Below are 24,517 nucleotides of genomic sequence, written 5' to 3'. Positions count from 1 at the left end.
TGTCTTTGCTGAAAATACTAATTAGGTAACGTTTTTCTTGGCCCTGTAACCCCATACTGAATACATCCCCATGTGTCGTTTCTGGACATTCATTTCTGACGGCTCCATTTTCTGCCACTAGATCACCTACTTTTTACATTCACTCTAGTGCTAATCTTATAGCTTCTACTTTATTAGACAACCTTTTTTATCTTGAGCCTCTTTTAAAGTTATCACGCTTTTTCAGTTATCTCTTAATGACTAGCATCTTCGTAACATGCCCTTACCATCTCCTTTCTAAATGACTTAAGAATTCGATTTCTGTATTATCGATATATTGCATTTCAGGAGATATTTACCGCAACTACAATCGAAAGAGAGGAACATTTTTTATTACATTTGATTCTGATTTCCCAAGTAATTTAAGATTTTAAGGGAGTATAAGTTATAAAGTGCACTTCTCCATGTTCATGTTCTAATATCACTAACATCAAATTAATAGCTAGGAGTGGCAAAATTTCTTAATTAAATAATTTTTATTTAATATTTACACCTGTAAATAAGATGTACAAGATAATGGTAATAGACAGTTGTAAGTTAAGACATGAATGTCATTATCGAATGATAATATTACGAATTATAATTCGTACTAGACGCTAGGAGGTTGTTGTTGGTCCGGGATTTGCTGAAGATGAATTTAAGACAAGAATTTGAACAAAAGGATCTATATGAATTGCTAGCACTTAATTTTTTAATGTAGATTTGGGAGACATTCGGGTTAAATGGCATCTTATAATGTAAGTGGCAATTTTACGGAAGAAGTCATAAAAAAGGCTCGAGATATTTCGAAGGACTTTTGATTCAGTTTTTCAAGGATTTTGTTGAGATTATAACGCTTTGCAGTTAGTTCCATTCTCTGGTCTGCAAGTTTAAATGTGAGCAGCCAAGTATTCAAACTTGGTCTTTTGTTTTGGAAAGATAATTTGGTTTTGGTCAATAGTCAAACAAGCAGTCTGGAGCTTGGTTATAAGCTTTTTAATGTCTCGCATGGTCTTCTTTAACCTCTTGTAAGGTGTAATCTGAGATCAAGAAATTCTGCGTGAGGAACAGGTGATAGTATTAAAAGCGCAGAAGACAAGCAACAGGGTGTATTTTGCAGAATTCAATTGAAAGTAGTATATAATCATTATTTAATGGTAATGCTAATGACTCTAAAACACTGAATACTAACCAGCTGTAAGGTAAATTTTGTTGACTCAATTTGCCGTCCAATTTTAACTATCTAACTATTAGTGAACTGTAATTGTTATTTAATATGCCATTGATTGCTTGTCTCTTTAGTACAAAACTTCATTAAAATCTTAGTGTATTTGTTTCAATTTAAAGGAATGACCGTGCTGCAAAAGTAAATTGATTAAACTGAAGCTAGCATTAAACAAATAATTTAAATAGCAAATTGTGTCGATGAAACAGTTTCATTTGTAAAGTTATATCTTTCCCTTTTTATCAAGATCGAAAGAGTTTCATTATTTAAAAGTAACCAGAGTTGGGCGTGTTTACTTTTTATGTTCGCTCATTCTGATGTGGCGACACACAGTTTATTAAAAAAAAAATATCAGCTAAAAGGGGACTCTTAATCGATTATCATGTTCTAACAAATGAATGATAAAATACAATCGATTTGAAAATCGAATACATGTTATGCATTATAAAAACTCATTGATTTCTGTATTCGTTATGTTCCCTAGCTATTTTAGGCTGTTTAAATTAAGACGCATCATCATCGACTGAGGTCATTTTTCGCACACAACCTTTCGTAGTTGACTGCCTGCTTCCAGTCAGTGTTCTTTCGATAGAGAGTATCCTGTCTATTGCTCTAAAAGGCTCCTAGCTACGCTTCAGGTCCGTGAAAAAGTATTCCAGTATTTTGAGGTGACTAAGTATTTAGTAATAATAAATAAAAATAGCCTTTATTAATTCCAAAATAGATAAATTAAACCAATTACATAAAAGAAAATTTCATTGTTATAAATTTAAATAGAAAAATTATAACGAAAAGACAAGAAGGTTTATACTTTGCATAATTAAATTAATAGAAAAAAACTAATCCACAATAATAATAAAAATAATTATAGTAATAATATAATTGAAATAAACATTTTTGGAATTAGGCCCATTTCTGGGCAAAGGCCTCTCCCATTGTGGCCCACTCCTCTCTAGACGTTGCCGTTCTACTAAAATTATTTAGTAATACTTTAAAGCAAATTCCCTGAAAATTTGAGGTTTTTCATTTAAAAAAACAAACAAAATACAAAACAAAAGTTGAAACAAAAATAACTTTTACTAGAATTGGAACTAAAGCTGTTTACTGTGCTTTATTTTAGCAAATAACCTCTTTTACCTTGCTCTAAAAAGTATCTGCTTGAACGTTTTTTAGTTTACTTAGAGGAAAATTGGTCTTGTATTGTTTTTAAGTATAGAGATAGTGTGTGAAAGCTGTAAAGAAATAACAGTTCTCGAAGACAATAGATGTTTATCGACATTTACTTATTCAGCTACCTTTTTATCGTCTAGTTGTACACCATCCTAAAATGGCGTGACAGATTCCGAAGAAATAAACAGCACATTGTGCATTTTACTTAAACATTTGTGTAATTTTCTTATTTATAAAAGTGGAATCCGAGTGCCAGCCGGCTAAAATGACGTTAAAGTAGTCCAAGAGAGCAGTCCCATTAAAAAAAAGCCGATCAAGATGCCGAACTTTCTATCTCTCTTTTCAAACATAAAAGAAATGAGGGGAGGTGAAAGGTTGTTCTGCAAATGAGAACCATTTTCAAACGTTTTTATCGAATTAAAAGAAGAAGAAAAATGAGCCACTAGATTACAACTACCTCAGCGGAAAGAACGGCTTCCTCATCATTGACGCAGAAGACAACATGAATCTCAAACTAACGGGTCACAGAATTAAAGAACTCTCTCACGACTCTTCGTCTTTGCTTTTTATTCTAATATTTCCGGTTGTAGTTCCTATTTACTACTTCAGATTTTGTCATTTCCTATATATTTATTCTCGGAGATACCCAAAAAGTTGAATACGTTGTTATTCACATGCTGTACAATAAATACGTTTTTCATCTAACAAATGTATTAACTATTTTGGCTCAAATACCTATACTTGCGATTTAAACACTTTAATCCAAAGTCAAAGTCAAACCAAAATCTTACCCCCCCCAGATCTCTTTTTTCTCAGAATAGTTTCAAAAACCGCAGCGTAAAAACAAATTTGCGGCTAATATTTAAAGTGTTGAGTAATGCAAGTGGATCAGTTTTACAAAAATTGTCAAAATACTGAAACTGTAAAATCCATTTACGATTAACTGGTGTCATCAATCTTGGAAGAACTATGGTTAAGCCAAAAGTGCCTCAACATTGGGAGCATAGTTGACAGAATCGTTGTCCTATATTGAAGTGCACTTCATAGCACCGTTATGAAATGCCATTATTTAAGCAAAAATTATTTAATATTGAAGGCGATTGGTTGATAACAAAAATCAACATCTTTTTTCTTACTATGGCCATAAATAATTTGTTATACTTCCCAATAACTGACCCTTAATTTTGTAAGAATTTTTTTTTTTTTGGCGTTTATTTGTGCTACAATCAGCGCATTAGCGCTATAAGTAACAATGATAACAATAGAGTAACAAATGATAAGGTAACGAGTGGAGAAGTTACCCAGTGGTAACACTCCAAAACATTAGACGGTTAGTCACTCTCTTCTCTTGAGAGGAGATCACGAGGCCATCGTCTTTAAGACGTCTTGTCGGGTTGTCAGGAAGAGTTCTTGAAAATTGATTTTCAGCTAGAGGATTTATATGAGATAGCACGCTGAAGTGGAGTTTTCTGTATCTTGTTTTAACAACTTGTGTGACAAAAGGAATGTTAAGGTCAGTATGTATAGTCAGGTTGGAGACATAAAATGGAGCGTGTACAATAGTTCGAAGTATTTTAGATTGAAGGGACTGGAATCCTTTGGAGATTGGAGCGTTTGGTTGAACCCCACAGCTCTATTCCATACGCCCAGATGGGTTTCAAAATAGAAGTATAAATCAGTCTTTTGTTGTCCAGAGAGAGTTTTGATCTATCGTCTAAGAGTCTTTTAAGTAGTCGATAGCGTCTGTTTAGTTCTGTTCTTTTAAGTCTAGTGTGGGGGTTCCAAGAAAGTCTTCGGTCTAAGGAAAGCCCAAGTTAAGAAATATAAAACATTTATTTATCTTCTTTTGAACCTGATGAATTAATAAATAATTTTTACAAAAAACTGATTAGACTGAAAGCAGAATCGCATAGTATCATGGACTGATACTCAGAGATGTTCAGCTTATTCCTATTCAAGTTATGGACCCCTGCTATGTTCAGCTTTCCCACTGTTATGGACCCAATACTCGACTTTTCTGGTCGTGCACTCCAGTTGAAACATGTTGAGCAACTAAAACTATTCCACAATTGGTTGAACTAAACATCGAACTCAATTCATTTTGTTCAAAAAAAAAAATATATTAAAAAATATAGATCATTATTGATTGTTTGTCTGCAATAAAGACAGTGATCGGGAGCCAGATGTGTGCAGCATTATTATTATTATTAGATTATTTTTTTCTTAAAACAAAAAATGAAAAACAAAAAGCACTAAAGCACTTTAAAAATATAAGTGCGGAAGATAACTGTAAAGTAAGTTTTATGAGTCGTTCTAGAATTAAGTGAATGGAGCCTAGAATGATGGACAATGTATGAGCTAACGCCTTAGCTCACTTCCAACCGGTTTTGCAACAGATCTAGAGACAAGAGTAAATTATTAACTTCAACCACACTGCACACCAAGAGTTTGTTCATTCTTCCAGCAAAGTATATGCACCCAACTATCCTTAAAATATAAAATGCTTCACTTATCTACAAGAACATAACGAAAGAACCAAATGACATAACATTTTTGTGTTACTTAAGTAGGCCAGAGAATAATAATATTTGTATTCTTTATTGTACAATCAGAATAAAACTGTTTAGATTAACGACTTAGTAAATGCTCAAAATCAGTAATGCGTATCCTTAAAATTACAGAATGAATGTAAATACTTTTGATAATGATTTCATTTTAGATGTATACTGAGGAAATTGAGACATAGACCATTGTCGGCATTGTGCGTCTGCCATCATCCGACAATGACAAGGACTTTTTGTCGCTGTGGGGTTGTATCTTATGGAGGAAGGGCATCGCGGTAAATTTCTTTTTAATGTGTCTATGGTTATCATTGTAATATTACTTAACAAACAGCTTATCTTTAATATTTTCGAAAGAAACAACAGTTACACAATTCACAATAATGTTTTTAGCTTTTAAAGATTTGTAAATAATAATTAAAAATAATTATGATTTAAGATTTTTCAAAATGAATATCCCAAGCATGAACAGTTCCGCTGTCAAGCAATAGATATTACAGCGTTGTAGAGTACAGTGGCTATATAGGTGAATGTACATTTGTGTTTGTATTCATAGAATGTAAATATTTGTTCTGATTGTTCCCCAAATATGAAGTAAAGTTTTGCACTATTTGTTAAGTGTATTTCCATATTGTAAAAATATGAATTTAAATATTAAAAAAACGCATCATTTTATTTGAAAGTGCAAAAAAATAAGAACAGTTTCTTATTAATTATTCATGTGAAAAATGATTAGTTAAATAATTGAACAGAAGAAAATTAACAAAGAGATCAAAAAACTAAATATTAAAAAAGTAATCAAGAAATACTGTTTTAAATGTCTTTGTGTTGAGGATTAATTTAAATAATATTTATAAAACGTTTATTTTTTCGTGCTTAATAAAAATAAATAATACAAATTTGATATGTTTTGATAGTATTTCTACTGAATAGAAAGTATTATTTCCTTTATTTACAGATAATTGGAAGTATATTAAGATGAAATCAAAATGGAATTGATTATAAAGTAGCCAAGAGTTCTTAAAATGGATTTTTAATGCCTGCACAGAACCAGACGTATGAAGTTACAAGTAGTTACCTAACCTGAAATACTTTAGAATGGCTTAAACTTACCTACTTTAATTTTGAAAGAAAATTTGTCATTGTTTTTTTTAGAAATGCCTATAATTTAAATCGAATTCGAGAAACATCATTTATTCACGCACTTTATTAATTAATATTGGAACATTATCGACGGGCTGGTTAGAAACGTAGAACCAACTAGGTTTATAGACTGAGACGACTTTAATGTCACATGCCGATATTAGTGTTGTTTCTTTAAGAATTATATATTAATGAGTGTTCAAAAATTTTGTTACCTTTTATTGAAATTTATAAACATTGGATTTACTTTTGAATAACCTTAGATTTTGTAAATTAAAATAAAATTTTGGTGCTGAAATAATTCATTTTTATTAGTCTTCTTTTCCCCAGGACATGATAATTTGCTGATTAAAATTAACTTTCTTTTAGACTAAATCATGATGTTAATTAATCAAAGATAATAACATTAATATATTTATAATTTATATAAAAAAATAACCTTTTATTTCTACATTTACATTTTAAAAAATGCAGTAAAGGTTCCAATCATTGCAACAACATACGTCAAGTAACTGTAGACTACTTATGTTAGTGAGGTGGTCCCAGTTGCTCAATAAGCCAGTGTACACTTAAGTGTTTATCATTAATAAAGGTGCCTTTTAATAGAATTCATATTTCAAATATAATTATATAATCACTGCAGCGGTAAACTGGACAGATACATTCCTATATCTTGCGTATACGGATATAAATAGAAATTATTCAGATAACTAAAAAATGATGTGCAAAGGTGTGGAAACATTTTGCACAATTTGTAGAAATAATCTTGGCAAATGTGACATTTCTCGTTTCACCACAATATTCTGCTGAGTGTATTTACTTTATTTATTTTTGTGATTTATGGCTTGCTTTATGCATTCATTAAAACTGTCCGGTTGTATAAGGTATAAGTTGTATAAGGGTTGATCGTCAAAAACTGCACGAAAAAACGTAAAGTTCGAAACACCCAACTTTGACAATTTTTTTTCTTTTTTTTGGTGATGAAGAAAAAACCTAAAACCTTTGTTTTATACAATAACATAACAAATAAATAGCAGTTTACTCCTAGTGTATCAAAACTCTTTCGGCTGACACCTATTCATCGTATTGGTTGCTGATTGGTGGAAAAATGTAAGTTTTAAAGCCAATCATAATGCAACACTCCCCACTCTAAAATACTGTGCTCTGATTGGCCGACATATTCTCCAATTCGGTGCTAGCCAGCAGAACAGGATTGTAAGCGAAGCTCCTATCGTATTATATTACCCGAATAGAAATAGTCAATTTTCCCCCACTTTTCGTGCACTTTTTAACATGGAATTCCGAGTTTTTCCTTTTATTTCATTTATTTTTGAGTTAATAGAAGCCCAATTAACCATATATTACCAAAAAATACTTAATTATAAAAAATATATAGTTTGTAATTAAAATATAAATGTTGAAAAGGGAAAGGTATACAAATAAACGATCTTTTAAGCTTGTATTGTACAACTTTATTCTTTAAAATACATTTTAGCCACTATTAATGAAATGACCATCGTGTGGGTCTGACACATCAAATAAATTTTTAAAAAATATTAAAGAAAAGTTAAAATACAGTAAATTTACTCAAATAATATCACTGAAGTATGAATGAAATGTTAGTACGTGCTGATTTGTGTACCTTTTAGCGTTTAGACAACCATTATACATAACTTTGTAAACTGTAAGTTTTTGTTAAAGCATTATAACCGCAGTCAATGGTGCAGCTAAGCTTGGGCAGTAATAGTTTCTTTTACTACTTTTGCAACTCTAGGGACCCAATAGTTTCTCTTCATTAAACCTGCACGACTTTCTCTTGAAATCCTCAGCCATATTTGTTTAATTACGAAGGCACCTGTACAAACTTCTTCCTAGAATATCACATAAATATTATTGTTACCCTAAAGTAAGAACGTATGTAATCTGTTGACAAATTTTTGAGAAAAATGTCGGTGTCATTTTCGTGATATCATAAAAATACTAAAAAGAAAAACAAATTAAAAAGTACCATTTGCTATAAAATTTTAACATACTCAGGACATTATTTGATAACCTCTTTTGCCGTCCCAGGAGACATCGAAACATGTAATACCAGTGGAAATTCGATTTCGAAATTTCAAACCATTGCTGTACTAATTTGTGCCAGCGCCGAAGTATAATCTATTCTGGATTGTGAACCTCCATATAGATGTAAAATGTACACTTAGGCCAGAAGTGAACTGTAAAAAGCCAAACAAATTAAATAAGAAATAAAGCTAAATGAAGTGTAAATTAACTGTTTAAATGCTGTAATATGATTCTTTCTCCCTATTAGAATCTAATACGTCAGATATGAAAGGATACAGAAATGACTGAGTGGTCTGAGAAAGAGATTTGTCCTTAAAAAAAATAATAAAATCAATTTATAAAGAGATGAAGTTGATGTGAACAGAGTGAGTATATGTTTGGCAGTAAACAGAGTGTACATATGTGATACAGTAACTGTACGCGAGTGTATTCAATACGCACAAGACTGGAATATAAAATGATTGACACAAACACATTCCCCTATGAGTACGTACTATCTAATTCCCTTATTGTAGTCTTGTCTAGTTATACCTGTTTACAATATAGTACCACATTGACTACTTCTATTGCAAAACTAGGACACATTCCCGTTCATTACCTACTTAGTTTGTTTGCTTTATAACTATCTGAACATAATTGTCAGGTACTATATTATTTACACTTTATTATCACTAGTTATCATTTAACGGCCAAATAAAAGAATAAAAATACTATTATTAACGCCAAGTTTCATAATTCTATAGTATTATGGGTGAATCAATAACTGTTTTACATCCTCATGCAAAAGAGATATTCTCATAGCTTAGCATGTAATGGAGTTCAGATGCTGTTTTTTAAGAAAAAGTATCTCCTCTTTAGTTGCACTAGGTCCTGCAAACATGTTAAGCACTTTTAAAGTCCCTAATTTATTTAAAGAGAACTAAGTACAAAAAAAACCATGTGTTTATTACATTGTTCTTTGATAATATGTAATTACAGCTAGAATAAATAAGTACTAATGGCGAATCAACTCACAGGCTATTCTTAGTTGCTAAGTTGGTTCATTTCCTCACATATAGGACTAGAAAAGAAAATTATAAGTGTTGTTTCGACTTTTAGAACAGAATTACAACATAAATTAGCATAGTAATTTAGTAATTAGGTTAAGTACTTTAAATATTTATAACTTCTATTCAGTTTTCTTCTCTACAATTGTTATGATTGATCTATTTACGTTTTTTCGTCACTGCACCTGTACATTTCTTATGAAACACCTGGAACAAAAAGGTACGAACGAGTGGGTGAAATATTTTTTTTTAATCCAGGATATGTAACGATAAGGTGCAGATGGAAGTCTGTAAAGAAAGTATAAAAGAATGTTTCTTTTTGCCTTAACTACGACGGCCATAACCATATGATATTGAGGCATATCTAGTGTCACAATGAAATCTAATAACTCTACACAATATACGTATAGTAGATTTAGTATTTACCTCTAAGACACATATTCAGTTATAAACGCACATATATGAGTCTGAAGGAAAGGGATTAACTCAGTGTTGGCGCCCTCGGGTACGAATCCAACTGTCAGCCCTTAGATTTACTCTTCTTAGGAGCTTTTTACAGACATATAGTGTTTACCGCTAAACAGAACATTGTCCGTGAAGCCGGCGATGCACTAAAATAACTTTTGGTGCCAATGTACTAAGTGTTGGTGAGCCTTAAATAACAAAAAAAAAATAGTCTGATGTATAAACTTAAAAGTACGCTTGTAATTTGCACCTCAAAATATCAGTTTTGTGCGATTATCTCAAAACCACTGCTTCATCCAATCAAATAACATATTTGTTACTGAAATTAAGGATTCGTTGCTAGTTAAAAAAATGGAAACGCAACTTAGAATATCGAATGGAGAAGAATGTGCTCAACATCTACTTACCATGTTTGCATAACATTCCTATTCTAACTCACAACATATTGCTATGCAGTTTCCGGTTCTCAAGCAAACCAATTGACAATACTTACAATAATTTACTTATTTACAAAACGCAAGAAGATGGCAAGAACGGGCAGAAGTTGATCTCGCTTTTCATCCACGCACTCGTGCATCTAACTGAATTAAACTAGACCTAACACTGATCTTCCTCACATTCCTTTATCAACGTAACATCCATCCCAACATAATCTCTTACCCTCAATAAAAACATGTACTGAAACAGGTATAAATGTACAAAAAAATATTAAATTTCTTTGCAAAAAAAAAATTGAAGACAAATTAGTATTAAATTTAAGCCAATAACGAAAATAAATAGAAAATAATTAAATTTAAAACCAGTAATGCCAGTTTCAGCAGTTACAAAATATACTATGTGAAAGTCAGACTTGTTGAAACTTGACTGTATTGAGAAAAAGTTACAAACCGTTTATAGTGATGAAAAACTGGTTATTGATGAGTGTTGCTATGAATCGATAATAAAACAGAAACAAATATGATTCTGTTTACGCACATGTGGCGAACTCTTGTTTGTCAAAACAGATGAAACATTTCCTCATTCAAGTGAAAGTCAGATTTGTAAATAATCTGATGACCAAGTAGATATTCTAAATGACACTGGATTTATGTTAGTCATAGTTTAATTTTAAACGTAGATGTTCACCAAAATATTGTTGTAATTATTGCTACTCCGTCACTGTAGGATCATGACAATTTGATATGGCTACGGAATTTTCTACTACGGTCATGGGACGATAGGTGATGTTACTCGACGGCAGTTTTGTTATAATTTTGCGGAGAATAGCAGCGCCTAATAGATTTTATTTCGGTTGTTTGTTGAAACATCTAAGAAACAAGTTAATCAATAGACAAACGAAATCCCAACTGTACAAAACAGTGGTGCACCTCATCCTGACTTATGTCTCCCAGCCGTGGACCATCTAAAAAAAAAGATGAGAAGAACCTCGAAAGAAAGCACCGTAGAAAAATATTTGGTCCAGTGAGAGATTTGTCAGGCCGGTGAAGAAGAGTAAAAACTTCGGCGGAACGGATGTTGTGAGTATCATCATGGTAGACAGGCCACCGAACCACAATAAAAGAAACTGAGTGACCGAGAAGGTTTTAGAAGGAATACGCCATCATAACAGAAATGCAGGTAGAGTGAGGTTTATGAAATAAACGTGCTTCAAGATTGGAAAGTGACAGATTAAAGTTGAAAGACTGACTCATTGAAATTGTAGCGCAAATCAGATAGATATATAAATGGCCATCAAAATAAATATATTAGTTTGAGTCCGGCAGGGTTTCATCTTTCTGCCCATTGACCCTTAGGAGGAATTAGAGCAGCTACTTCTCGCCGTATCGCTTATTGCGAGTCTCAGTCTAACATCGCGAACAACTCTTTCGCTATTACTCACCCAATTCTGGCCTGTAAAGTAATTTTAGGTATGCAATTACTTTTTAGTTTAAATCGAAATCAACATCGTCAAAACTAATTCCCGTCCACCGAAATTCTTTCGTTGCAAACTACACTATCCATTACCGGGCAGTGAGCTTTAGAAACTTCTAGAAAGAGAAATTCAAAGGGCATCAAGCTGGACTCGAAACTACGCATGTAAATTTGGTTTTAGCACTCTACAGAAATGTCAGTCGCCATTGTACATAGTTATATAGTTAGTGATAGGCCTTAATTGTGTCATATTTCTCGTTGAAGGAGGTGAAGAAAATAAATAGTCTTTCTAAAATTAAACCGCTAAAACGTGCTTCCCTCGTACTTCGAAAAAAATTTCAGTAAAAGTGGAATTTTTTTGTTTACTTTATTTATTTTCCCAACTGCAGTATATTAATGCAATAAGTGAAGCTGAAACAATATGACACAAGTATAAACTTGAGTAACTTGAGGGGAGAAGTACCAATTGGTGGAACTCCCAAAGAAAAAACAGTTCACTGGTCCACTGGCACTTACTTCATAGAGAAGATCGCGTGGCCACCGGCGCTTCAGCCGTCTAGGCAATGCAGTAAGTTGGGATACTAGTGGATTAGGATGTGAGGTGATTGATGTGTGGAATTTAATGTAACGGGATCTTGCAGCTTCAGAAACATAGGGAACAAGAAGAACTCGGTAGAGATAGGAACAAAGTAAGGAGCATTAGCGATTCGACGGAGTGTTTTTGTCTGGAAGGATTGGATTTTATAGATATTGGAAGCTTTAGCTGAGTCCCAAAAGTTCCAAAAAGAGGAATTGAAAACATTTTTCATATGGTTCATGATTTTTTGGGGGAAAAAACTATGATTTTTTTTTATTTCACTAATCAAAATGATTTTATACATGGCAAGTGGTTGAGCAATGAACTGTTCTGTCGCCTATTTAATATAAAAGGCTAATTGTGTTAAAGATAGCCTATAGACTGGTGTTATAACTATTAATGAGTAATAGCAATAATTATCGATAATAATAACAATTAATAAGAAACAATAAATTTCTATATTTAATTTACACAACTTAATTGATACAAAATAATAAGTATAGTTTCTATTTTCTAAACGGAGCCTAAGCTAACGGCCAACTGACTCCATTAAATCCACTGGAAATTAGAATAAATAAGTTCATCCAAATGTAGCCAATAGCTTGCGTTTACAAATTTAAATTCTTCATTGAATTTTTCAACAAATTTCCCTTTATTTAGCTCGCTCACTAAAAGCTTCTCTCTAGCTCCAAATATCTGAATAGTTTCTCTTCCTGTTCCAAATATGAGTCAGAAAATGCTTCTTTTATTGGCCCTTAAAGGGCTAAAACTAAAATCAGAAACTTTCTTTAAAAAAAACCATTAATTTAAAAAGTTATTTTTTTCTTAATTGCATCTATAAAATTAAAATTATCTACTGTCATGAATGCACAGTTATTTTGATGAGAATACTAATTAATTTCCTGTAAAATAAGTAAATAAATCTGTGGGAGCCATAAAACAAAAAAATATTTCCTCATTTCTGTTGCTCAACCTAAATATGACTTGTGTTGATTACAAATCTCCAAGAGAATAATCATGGAAGTTGCGATAAAACTGAAGTGTAGCTGCTGCGATGATTATTTAATGAGTAAAGTATACGCTTGTAATGACTGAGGAAATAGTCTACAAAATGATGGAGACAATATTTTTTTTTCTTTCTTCTTTTAATCTGCAAACCTGCGAGTAAAAATGACTCAATTATTTATTTTGTTGACTACATTAAGGAAGTCAGTATTGCTGTTGCTAATGTAATTTACCAGCAAATAACGGGAGATGTTTTCTTTTTATTAAGGAAAATAGTAATTTAAGTTAAAAAAAAAAGCAAAACAGAAGTTTGTAACACTTTCCCAAAGCTGGTACATTCTCTTTTTCCTTTCGTTGTTGAAGAAATAATAAATTTAATGTGTAAAACCAAACAAAAAAGATGATTAGTCCATGAAAAAATTAAGTAAAGAATATCTCATTCAACAAACTGCTTTTTTTTTGCATCTTTTGAACGAACTAAGAAGCTCAGTTTTGATTTATATCTTGGTAGAATAATTTTATGCTGATACTCTGGTGTATTATTATTATTATTATTATTTATTTATTTGTCTTTAGGGTTTTCCCTATACAAAGAAGTCTTGCCTTACAGATAAACAAAAATATAAACAAAAGAAAGAGTATACACAACTTGAACAAACTATACATTGAAATTACACCAAGAAAAATGACTTTTAACCTAAATTTACATACGTATATACTCAATAAGGTGAAGCAAAGAGAATTTGGAAAATTGTACAAAATCATACATATAACTTCAACAGAGACACAATATTTGTACATACTTTTATATATTTATATACATTTTTATTCCCCTTCCATCATTTATCATTTACTATCTATTATTCATTAATAATAAAGGATCTTATCTCCATAGCGTTTTTGAGAAATGTATAAATCTGAAATGATTTAGACTTATTGTTGTCCCGTAATAAACTAATTAAATTCTGGTCACCTAATAATATTTTATTCCTCAAACCGTTATATACTGGACAAACGAAAAAAATATGATGGAGATCTTCGGGCTGGTTCAGATTGCAGATAGTACACAGCTTGGCTGGTGTGATGGTATATTTAGACCTATTAATATTTAATACTGTAAAGTGTTTATTACTTGCTCTTAACTGTGCTATCGTCCTAACAATTTCTATTGGAAGATTTAGTCTTAAATAAGGTTGGGCTTCTGTATTAAAATTATTCGATAATGAAGAGTATATAGTACTAAATTGTGAACGATTACAATTTGCTAAATCTTCTCTTAATTTCTGGCTCATCATGCCCAACATTCCTATTAAGTTCCGTTTTATAAGTGTAGGGTCTTGGCTCTCCCATAAATGGTAAAAATCATATTCGACAAAAAATTGCTTGCATTGAGAGACCCAGTTATATTCTGTTTTATTCAGCAGACAGGTATCCAACTTCTTCAAACGTTCATAACAGATTCTTGGCAGTCTAGTTCTATCCATTTCTAATAGTCTACACAACCATCTAATAGATAGTTTTGCTACTTGCACTTTCAAATTACAAATTCCACTTTCCAACCTTACAGCAAAATTAGGGGTGGTACGACCGAGAGATAGTAATCTTTTAAAGAAATTCAGCTGGCACATTTCTAATCTGTCCACATAACGTAATGACCAAACTGCAGCTCCATATAACAGGGTGCTTAGAACAATAGACTCATACAGTCGCATTCGGGAATCCCAGGAATGGAGCTTGGCGTTTGTAAATAATCTAAACACGGCGCCACATGCTGCGTTTGTTTTTATAACTGCTTTCTTGGCTGCCTCTAAAAACAGCCCCGACTTAGAAAAATTGACACCTAGATATTGAAATGTTTTAACAATTTCCAGTTGCTTATTGTTATATCTAAATTCATGTCTCTTAGTTCTTCTCCCTTTATTAAATATAATAATCTTAGTCTTACCAATATTTACCTCCAATTGATTTAAGGTGCAATATTTAGACAATACTGCAATTTTTTTATTCAAATCTCTCTTACTCTCCGCCATTAAAATGAGATCATCCACATAAAACAGGCTTAAAACGTCAGATTTATCGTCAATATTCACCCCCAAACAACCTTCATTTCTGAAAAAACATTCAAAATCACTTAGGAAAATGTTAAAAAGAAGGGGGCTGAGGGTCTCACCCTGTAATACTCCTTTTGACACACACATTTCTGGCGTACAACCGTCAGCAGTACAAATCTTGACGCAAGCTTTAGAATAGAGATCCTTTAAGATTCTAACTAGTTTGGCACTGATACTATGGTGTATTTACCATTTTTTAAAAATTTAAAATGGATACATAGAATAATTTACAGCCTCTTCTTGAAAGGCTTTATTATTTTATCTCAAGAAAATTTTGAGTTCCCCAGAACTGATCGGTTTCGGTTATCGCCCACCATCAGAAAGAAGTGGATTTTTGTTAAGTTTTGTAGAGAACTTTCTCTTACAATTAACACTGCATACTAAAAGAACCTCCCTTTAAGGTGGACCGCATTTTTTCAAAAAAAAGTAGTTCAAAATGTGTAGTAGGGGACAAAGGCAATCTCTAACCGTCTAACCGTACAAAATTATTAATTTTGAATAATTATAATCATATAGGTAATCGTAATTCTTTCTCCTGCTGTTAAAAAAAAAAAAAAAAAACAGTATGTAACTTACAGATACAAGGTTTCTGTTTGTAATAATGATCGCTGAAGATGGCTACAATTCTTTACTACCGTTAGCGCAGAATGCATTCTGTCTGGCCGCTTTTCTTTTGTCCAATAGTAATGAAATCCTGTTGCAAATAGTGTCCTGGGAAAGAAGCAGCGTAATGAATGAGTGAGGAAGATCCTACGAACATGTCAAAATCGATAGATTACTTTTCAATCATCGTCCCTGAGGAGGTGCCCTTTTTTAAGCTATTAAAAAAAATATTGGTATTTTAGATGATTTATATCCCCTTTTTTGTTATTTAAAATGAATTACAGATTAATCTACAGCCTCTTCTTTACTTGATTTGAATTGAAAGCGGAAACCTATGCAAGGTTCCCAGCAGGAAATCCTAGAAGAGAGATTAGATCGATCAGAAAAAAAAAAAAATATATATATATCTCTTTGCTCATTCAAGTTAAATTTACAACGTTTAGTAATAAGTTTCGCTCATTAAACTTTCTGCTGTATAAACATGATTTGACTATAGTTTTACTTTCTAATTATGCTGAAACCGTGCGTGATGTTACTTTTGAAGAGGAAAACTGTTTCATGCATCTAGAATTGTAGTACCAGGTCAAGGACAATTGTAATATTAGGAAATCCTGGCACTTGTTGGTGCGAAGTTATCTGATTAATGTGAACGAAATGTCACAAGCCGGCAATCGATCCATTTATACTTGAAGATTTTATTCGGCTACCAATTTGTAATAGTATTTTTTTTAATATGTAACTGTTGAAGGCAATTGTAGCCAAGTATTTGAAACAAAAACATTCAGTTTAAAAAGTCAAAAATAAAGATTGATTTCATGATACCAGGTACGCAAATCATTAAGTGCCAAGCACATTTGTTTCTTACTTCAGATGGTAATTTCAACAAGTTAGTATGTTCGGAAAAGCTTTTGTATTGTATATGAATTTAGTTCCTAGATTTATTCCCATTCTTGTGAACTGATTCCTCTGGCTGATTGAATTTTGTCAAGTACATCCACTCTCCGTTGAAGAATTATTTAAATTTATCTTTTATCTTTATTCCAGATAGAATTTAAGGCAGGTTTCCAGAATAATTTGGTTACTACTTTTTTTTTTGTGAGAAGAAAGAAAGAATAATGCCAATTTCAGTCTTTATATTTTAAATTTTGGCCGAGCTTTCAACCTAGGGACTAGGTCATCTTCAGGGATAATTGACAATATAATATTAACACATTGATATCCTAAAGTTAGTGTGTCTTCTGCCCTGTCAATTCTTATGGTTTCACGAACTATAATGTTGGTGAGCATTAAATGTGGTCTTACATATTACGAGTTGAACATTTACGTATACTAACAGAAAGTCTTTTGAGTGATCATACCGCCATTTTTATAGATATTATTAGAAAACTTTTATTTTCAGAGACTTTTTCAGGAGTTGACATTCTAAGACTTATTGAATTATCTTTACTTTTTGTAATGTATCGATTTTTCCCCTTTTATACTAATACATAACTGTTGATGATAACTAATGGATCGGTGAATTAGATTATTTGAACCTCTGTTCACCAAATATTTTGCTTTATTATTTAACAATTTTTTTTTTGCGCATGAAGAACATTGCTAAGAAATAAAAATATAAATTGAACGAAGACAATTTAAAAATAAAACAACTTTCTTCTTTCGAATGACCTTCGTATTTTCAACAAACAAAATTTCTTTAAACAAGTATATTTAAAAAATATTCCATTGTTCTCATTCTGACCGACAGGTTCCAATAAACAGGCTGCCTTGGGCTGCTGTGGAATTATTAGTCGTTGCAATTCAAAAATCACAATAACCGATTTCTTGAGCCCAAATTAAATAACTGGAGTTACTTCAGTATGAAGTTTAATTTAATGGCCAAGAATTTTTTCTTTGACAGGAGTCAAATCTGGACTTTTTGCGCCAATCGTGAGAGATTAACATTCTATTGATGTTAGCATTGATAATATTGGAATGAGCCCGTAGTAATTGTCATTATTATCACCCAGATTTAAATTTTAACAGTATCTAAAATTTATAAGATTAAAATTGAGCATGCACAACATACATGATACAATATTAGAAGTTTAAAAAAGCCTTTTTAAAAATACCTGGCGATTTTCATACAAGTGAAATGCATTAATTTTGTACAATATAAAAAAGCAAACTTAAAATTCATTCTTCTTGTCTGATACTTTCTAATCTTAAGTCCACAAGTCAACCTAATCCTAAAGTCCTTCGACTTTCCCATCCTAATCTGGTGTACATTCAACTTGAGCAGTTTGAATGGTATGAAGATAGTACGTATGGACCTCCGGATAACTCCACTATTGTCTCCAGCTTTTATTATTCGGGATCTACTTGTCAATTTTCCCAGATGGTACATTTCAGAGAAACCACCATATTTCCATTCTGTGTTAGTAAGAGAATACGTTAACGCGAAGCACAAAAAAAATGCTGCAATATGTTGATTGTAAAATGTTTGCCACAAAGCATGGATTTGGCAAAAAGATTACTCTTTTTTTGCTTCAATAATCCTAGGATTCTCTTCCTTCTTTTAACCAGAGATTAAATAGGAAATAACCGAAGCTATAGAGAAGAGATTAACTCACTAGTCAGCTTGTTGGACTCCCATGCGAAGTTATTGGGCTAAAATCCGGCCTACATTTTGCTTAGAGCCAATATGGTGATGGATAGTGTTGTAAAGAGTTCCTACACAACAAAAAATAATAATAGCTACTGTTTGCAAATTGTAATTACAAAATATATCATTAGCATATTTTTATAAAATCTAGTAAAAAAGGTAAAAAAACAGTTATAAGTAATATAAATGTGATGAATCATAAATAATTTTGTGGGAGGCCATTTTAATTGGTTTAGGGTGTGCAGCGGACAAAGCAATAAATGATCAATACTTTTTTTTTACTTACGCCTACTTAATCTTGCATTACACCTTTTTGGAATATATAAATTTTTTAAATTGAACTAAGTGAATTGTGCCAAGTACGACTACAATTCTACTCAACTAGTTTAACCATCGAGTTTCACCTCTTAACAACAATTACAAATATTTTTTTTAAATGTTTCATTATCTTTGATTGGTTTGATCGCTGCCTACAGGAATTTACTACCGGTTTGCAAGCCAAACAATTTATTTATGCAATGATAAATTACTGTAACATTGCTTATTTTTTTAGAGGTATCGTCCAATACTTCAGGCATATTAACACAATTCCTTATCCCGCATCTGGGGAGGTTGTATGGAAATTTAAAGTGATCTGCCACAGCGGAATTATGCACAAATCATTTAAGCTATTCATCTGTTGAGACGAAAGGCGCAAAGATATCAACTGTTTGAGGAGAATTACAATCCCAAATTCTGGTTTTAATGCGAGCAAGAATGTATTTTTTATATAGTACACTGAACCCTAAAAGCTAATAGTCTTATAAAAAGCACACATATCCTCATGAAGGAGAGACCTGATAAGTTTCAACAAGCATCTTATCACTTTGGATGTTCTGTCTGCTTCTATTTAATCGGACGTCAGTCCAGGGCGGATAAAGAGGGCTTTGTTGTGAGCAATAGAGACAGAGATAAAGGCCGGGAGAAATACAGTTAAATGAGTCCTGAATTCTAAGTTGAACAGCTCTGAATATTATGAGTGAAGTTGTTTGAAGAAAGGACAGTTTGTAGGACTTTAGTTCAGAAGCAAGTTCATTGCGGTTGAGTTGGTGGTTGAAGTAGTAATATATTGTTAATTTTAAGTCACAAATGATAATTTATAATGATATAGACACAGAACCAAATTACAGTGTATACACTATAGTTATCAGCACTGCTGCAGAAGCGCTAAGTAACGGTGTACGTTAATGGCTTTCATTGTTTTCATAGATCACGGTATAGAATGTCGCTCAGTGTTCACTTGGAGTCATTTTTCAACGCTGTCATTACAGGTACCTTGTCGATCCTTCAGTGTCAATTCCATAACTCCTCGTCAAATTCTTACCTACTATCGTTTAAAAGTTCAGTTAAAATGAGGGGCCAGGGGCATGTTATCCAGATAACTTCGCAGTTAGTGTTACAATTTTCATTTATCATTAGATTGTTAGAAGTACAACCACTTATGCTGACATAAAATTTACCATTTCTAATTAGCTTAACTAGTCATGCACATACTTTTTGATTTTTATTTTGCCTAATTTGAATTAACTTGTATGTTGCCGATATGTCACAATGTTAAAATTAGCCATTTGAAGCTCTTATTACTTTTTAAATGTGTCCTTTTGTACCCAACATCACCGTGAAACAAGTTATCTCTTAATATCAATGACGTACATGCAGGGAAATGTTTATGTTTGGGGGTTTTGTGAAAGATGCAATTGTAACGCATACCTCTACCTGCAAACCTACCCGAAATGCAAGCTGCAACAATGTATTTTTACACAGATTGAAAGGACCACGCTGCAGTTTATAAAGAAGTTGATTGCAGGTTTGATGTCTGCAGTAGCTTAAGGGTACACACATTCAATATTTTTAATGTCAACGGTAACAAAATATTCTGCACCTGAATGTTAAGTTTTATGTTAACATGGCTAATAATGTAGCTTGATGCGTTCGTGAAATCAATTAATCATTAACAATCATAATTAAATTTTATATAAAATATTTGTATTTAATTTACAAATAGACCAAATGTGTTTCTTTCTTTAAATATTAACCCAATTAGCCTTGTGGTTTGCCTTTAAAAGGTAGGTATACTTTGTCATAACTTCATTATTTGAAGAAGAATAAATTTATTGATAGATAGGTTAGGGCATCACGTTTAAATTTGGAATAAGGTCATTGAGTTATCAGATCTTTGCTCGAAGGAACTGAAGTGGTTGCTGGTCATGCAAACACGCCATATAACCACAAGAAGTAAGGTATCTATCTCTAACTTGAATCCTCTAGTTACACCATCAACTGAAATTTTGTAAAAAGAATTTTCGGAAAATATTAACAGTGTTTTAGTGCTATCTATTTTGTCATCAATTTAAAGTACCCTATTTCCTTAATAATTTTTTAGTATGAAATGGGTTTTTCCTACAGAGACCATATATCACATCGCTAACAATCTCATCTTATAGCCTGCAAAACATGCACTGACCCAAAAATATATTTATATACTTCTAGCTGGCAGAATTTAGAATTTATCGCGTAGTGTTTAGTGATAAATTGCTCTTTCGCAAACTACATTAGTAAGTAACGATAGAAAAGCTAAAGCTATGATCATGTGCTTTCTTTTAATGATCATGAAGCCCCAGCAAGTATGTTGAGAATGCATATCAATGATACTATTTCTTCAAAAACTACTGAGGAATCTATAGGTGAAATTCAAATGAACTTCAGAAACTGTATACCGGTTCAAATATCTGGGCAATTTGAGATATTTGAGACCAGTCTAAGAAGAGGTAAAAACCACGAATACAAGCACAGAATAGGTGTTCTCCAATAGCTTTTGAAATTAGAATCAGTAAATTAGAGCAGATGCCATTTTAATCAAAATAATATTACGTTAATTAATATCGTATGATTGTGATGGCGGATATTTTAACAGATTGATGAAAATGGTTCAAATAGAACATTTGGAACTATATTGTCAAAGTATACGCTAGAGAATAAATAGAAATAAAAAGCTTTGATTGGAGAACGAAATACTGTGTATTTTGTAGACTGTAATCTATAAAAGTGGCCAGTTAATAGAAAGAATGTTGGGATGCAGGCTTCTAGTAGAGTCGATTCAGGATGGAAGTTCCACTATTAAATATGGTTAGATAAACAGTAAGAAGGAGGATTAGAAGAAAATGGACACCAGAAGATTGAGGAGGAAGGCAAAACTGAGATTAGAGAGAAAATGGAGCTGCCAGTGCAGTGGCTAAACAAAAGGAGTAGAAATTAGTTGTACGAACCGAAACAACAGAAAGTTGGCCACTGCGAAACATTGGATACGAAACAACCAATTACGTATTCATTTTATAGCCTCCTACTGTTGTTTTTTTTAGAGTACTGAAAACATTAAATCAATATAACCACTGCAATTGCAGCAAGAGGAAATCGTTTGATATTTTGTATCCAACCTACCTACTCTTGAGTTTTATTGTTATGCATCCATTCCAAATAAGAATTTATTAGTATATTTATGAAGACAACTATTCAAAATAATTTGGTTGACAAAATGATTTAGATTTTTTTAGATTTTGGAAAGACGGGGCGGGACCCTATCCCCACGGCACCGCAGCCACACGAGGCTTATTGTGCCTTCCCCTTAAACCTAGTAGGTGAAACCTCCCCTCCTAAGAAGGTCGAGAGCTTTCCCTACTAGTTCCTTCTGCGCTGTTATCTCCTTTGGCCTCAAGGTTCCAAAGATGTCATAGCGCAGTCTCTCAATTGCAACGCAATCGAACAACAGGTGAGAGGCCGTTTCCTCCTCTTCCTGGCACAATCTGCACAAAGGTTCCGAGCTAATAAGCCCTATCTTGTGCAGGTGCTTTCTGAACCTTCCGTGCCCCGTGAGTAGGCCTGTAATCAGAGTAATCTGATTCCTGCCTAAACCTAGAGTCACTTTAGTTCTTTGTTTGCACAACAAGGGCATAACCCTCTTGCTGTGTTTGACCCCTGGAAGCATCACCCAGTACTTTTCGTGTTCTCTCGAGATCCAGTCTCTGAGAGCCTCACGAACTGCACCCCTAGTGATCCCCAGGACTGGTTCCGGACCAGTGAAGGGAGTATTAGCTCCATTCCTGGCCAACTGATCAGCTATTTCGTTCCCCTTGATCCCCACATGGCCCGGCACCCATTCCAATCGGAGTTTGTTGTGCCGAGCCAGTTGATCTAGGGCCTTTTTACATTCCCAGACCAGGGAAGAGGTAATTCTGAAGGAAGAAAGAGCCTTCAGTGCCGCTTGACTGTCCGAAAAAATGCAAATTTCCCTATTTCTAAGATCCATTCGCAGATTTTCCCCAGCGCATGCTCTAATGGCAAAGACCTCGGCCTGAAATACAGTAGCATATCTCCCAAGAGGACTCTCAATGAGTGCCTTAGGTTTAGCCCCATACACTCCAGCTCCGGTCCCACAGGCCATCTTGGAGCCATCCGTAAACCACATGACTCCCTTCTGGCACTGTTCGGTCCAGTTTACCCTCCATTCATTCCTCGATCTGAGGATCACCTGAAACGGAGTCTCGAAACTGTATCTAGGACAGACACTGTCCCCAACCATGTCTAATACTGGCAAAGGGTCGACCTTGTCTGTAATTTTCATATGCCCAATAGAGGAGCTAATGCGCCTCCATTGTCCATTCCTCACTAGTCTGTACGCGCCAGCTCTTGCCTCCGCTTGAATGACAAACTGGAGCGGAGGCAACCCCAGCAGCACCTCCAGCGCAGCAGTAGGAGCACTGCTAAAGGCCCCTGTAATCAACATACAGGCCATCCTTTGTACCCTAGCAAGAGATTTTATGGCTGTCTGTTGTTCAGTCTTCCTCCACCACACCACTGCTCCGTAGGTGATGATAGGTATGACTGTTCTTGTATACAGCCAGTGGGTCATTTTTGGGCGAAGACCCCAAGTCTTCCCACAGGTCCTGGTTATACCACATATGGCCTGTTTAGCCTTAAGTGTAACTTTATCCAGATGTGCCTTCCAAGTAAGTCTAGAGTCCAGGATGACACCTAGATACTTAACTTCGCCTGACACATCCAGCGTTTTGTCAAAAAATACAAGATTTTTGTAGCTCTCTTTGTCCCTTCTCTTAGTAAAGGGAACCAGAGAAGTTTTAGAAGGATTCACAGAGAAATCCACTCTTCTGCACCATCTTTCTATAATTTTGAGTGCTTCCTGCAGGAGCTCAGCCACGATGATCTCGTGCCTCCCCCTGACTACCACAGAAATGTCATCTGCATAGCCAAGGACCGTGAACCCACGGAGATCTAGCATCTCAATTAACTCGTCAACGACCATGCTCCACAGGAGAGGAGACAAGACCCCCCCCTGCGGACATCCCCTGACAGTTGTTATCCCGTCTATAGGAATCCCAGTCCGTCCTCCTAGGGTTTCTATAAGTAACTACCTCCTTACAGTCAAATCCAACGTCGAACCTTATATACATGTGATCCGAGAGCGAGGGAACCCCTGATACATGCCAATTCCTAACTAGGGTCGATACAAAACTAGTCCCCAAAGTTAGGTCAATAACCTCCCTACGTATAGAATTATAGAAAGTAGGTTCTTCTCCTTCATTTATGACAAACAAGTTATTAGCAAGAATGAAGTCTAGAAGTTGCTTACCTCTTTGATTGGTCCCTGAACTGCCCCACACCACATTGTGGGAGTTAGCATCACACCCAATCAATAGTTGCAGACCTCTCTCCCTACACTGGATGGTCAGATATTGCATCTCCTCCGAGGGAGGGAGGGCTGTTGAATCGTAAGGAAGATAGGTCGAGGCCACAACAATTTCCTTCACCCCTTCGTCCGCACGTAGTTTCACCTTCACTGCAGTCTGGTCTCTGAAACAAAATTCCATCAGCAGTAAAGACGTAATATCTTCCCTAACGTATATGCACGTCCTGGGAT

General features: G+C 33.8%; 2 protein-coding genes across 4 annotated transcripts in view; one reads left to right on the top strand and one right to left on the bottom strand.

Moving 5' to 3' along the window:
* RhoGEF64C (Rho guanine nucleotide exchange factor at 64C) overlaps positions 1-24,517 on the top strand; it is a 169,647-nt gene that overhangs the window by 86,828 nt on the left and 58,302 nt on the right. The gene's annotated exons all lie outside the window — the stretch shown is intronic.
* Positions 7,238-18,014, bottom strand: LOC141461455 (uncharacterized). 2 transcript variants are annotated; one of them, XR_012462881.1, is made up of 7 exons: positions 15,876-18,011; positions 15,144-15,297; positions 9,657-13,341; positions 9,335-9,437; positions 9,199-9,244; positions 8,151-8,336; positions 7,238-7,988 (listed from the first exon to the last, which is right to left on the bottom strand). XR_012462881.1 is itself a non-coding variant. In XM_074142596.1 (6 exons), the coding sequence occupies exons 1-2, from the start codon at positions 15,950-15,952 to the stop codon at positions 14,049-14,051; spliced, it is 1,326 nt and encodes a 441-aa protein (XP_073998697.1). In that variant the 5' UTR covers positions 15,953-18,014; the 3' UTR covers positions 7,238-7,988; positions 8,151-8,336; positions 9,199-9,244; positions 9,335-9,437; positions 9,657-14,048. The 2 variants fall into 2 exon arrangements, 1 of the variants encoding a protein (XP_073998697.1); XM_074142596.1 differs by having other exon boundaries at positions 9,657-15,297; positions 15,876-18,014.

Source organism: Rhodnius prolixus, unplaced genomic scaffold (assembly GCF_049639745.1).
Source record: "Rhodnius prolixus isolate KJV_2025 unplaced genomic scaffold, Rpr scaffold_1, whole genome shotgun sequence".
In the NCBI taxonomy this organism is placed as follows: domain Eukaryota; kingdom Metazoa; phylum Arthropoda; class Insecta; order Hemiptera; family Reduviidae; genus Rhodnius; species Rhodnius prolixus.
Note: the sequence above shows the minus strand (reverse complement) of the source record. Positions and strands in the feature narration are given on the sequence as shown.

Bases quoted from the DNA above. Each gene is read 5' to 3' on its own strand.
- LOC141461455 (XM_074142596.1), bottom strand. From the start codon at position 15,952: ATGCATTCTGCGCTAACGGTAGTAAAGAATTGTAGCCATCTTCAGCGA. The intron at 15,298-15,875 runs GTAAGTTACATA...ATGTTTTTTCAG, and splicing joins CAAACAGAAACCTTGTATCT to AAATGAAGGTTGTTTGGGGG.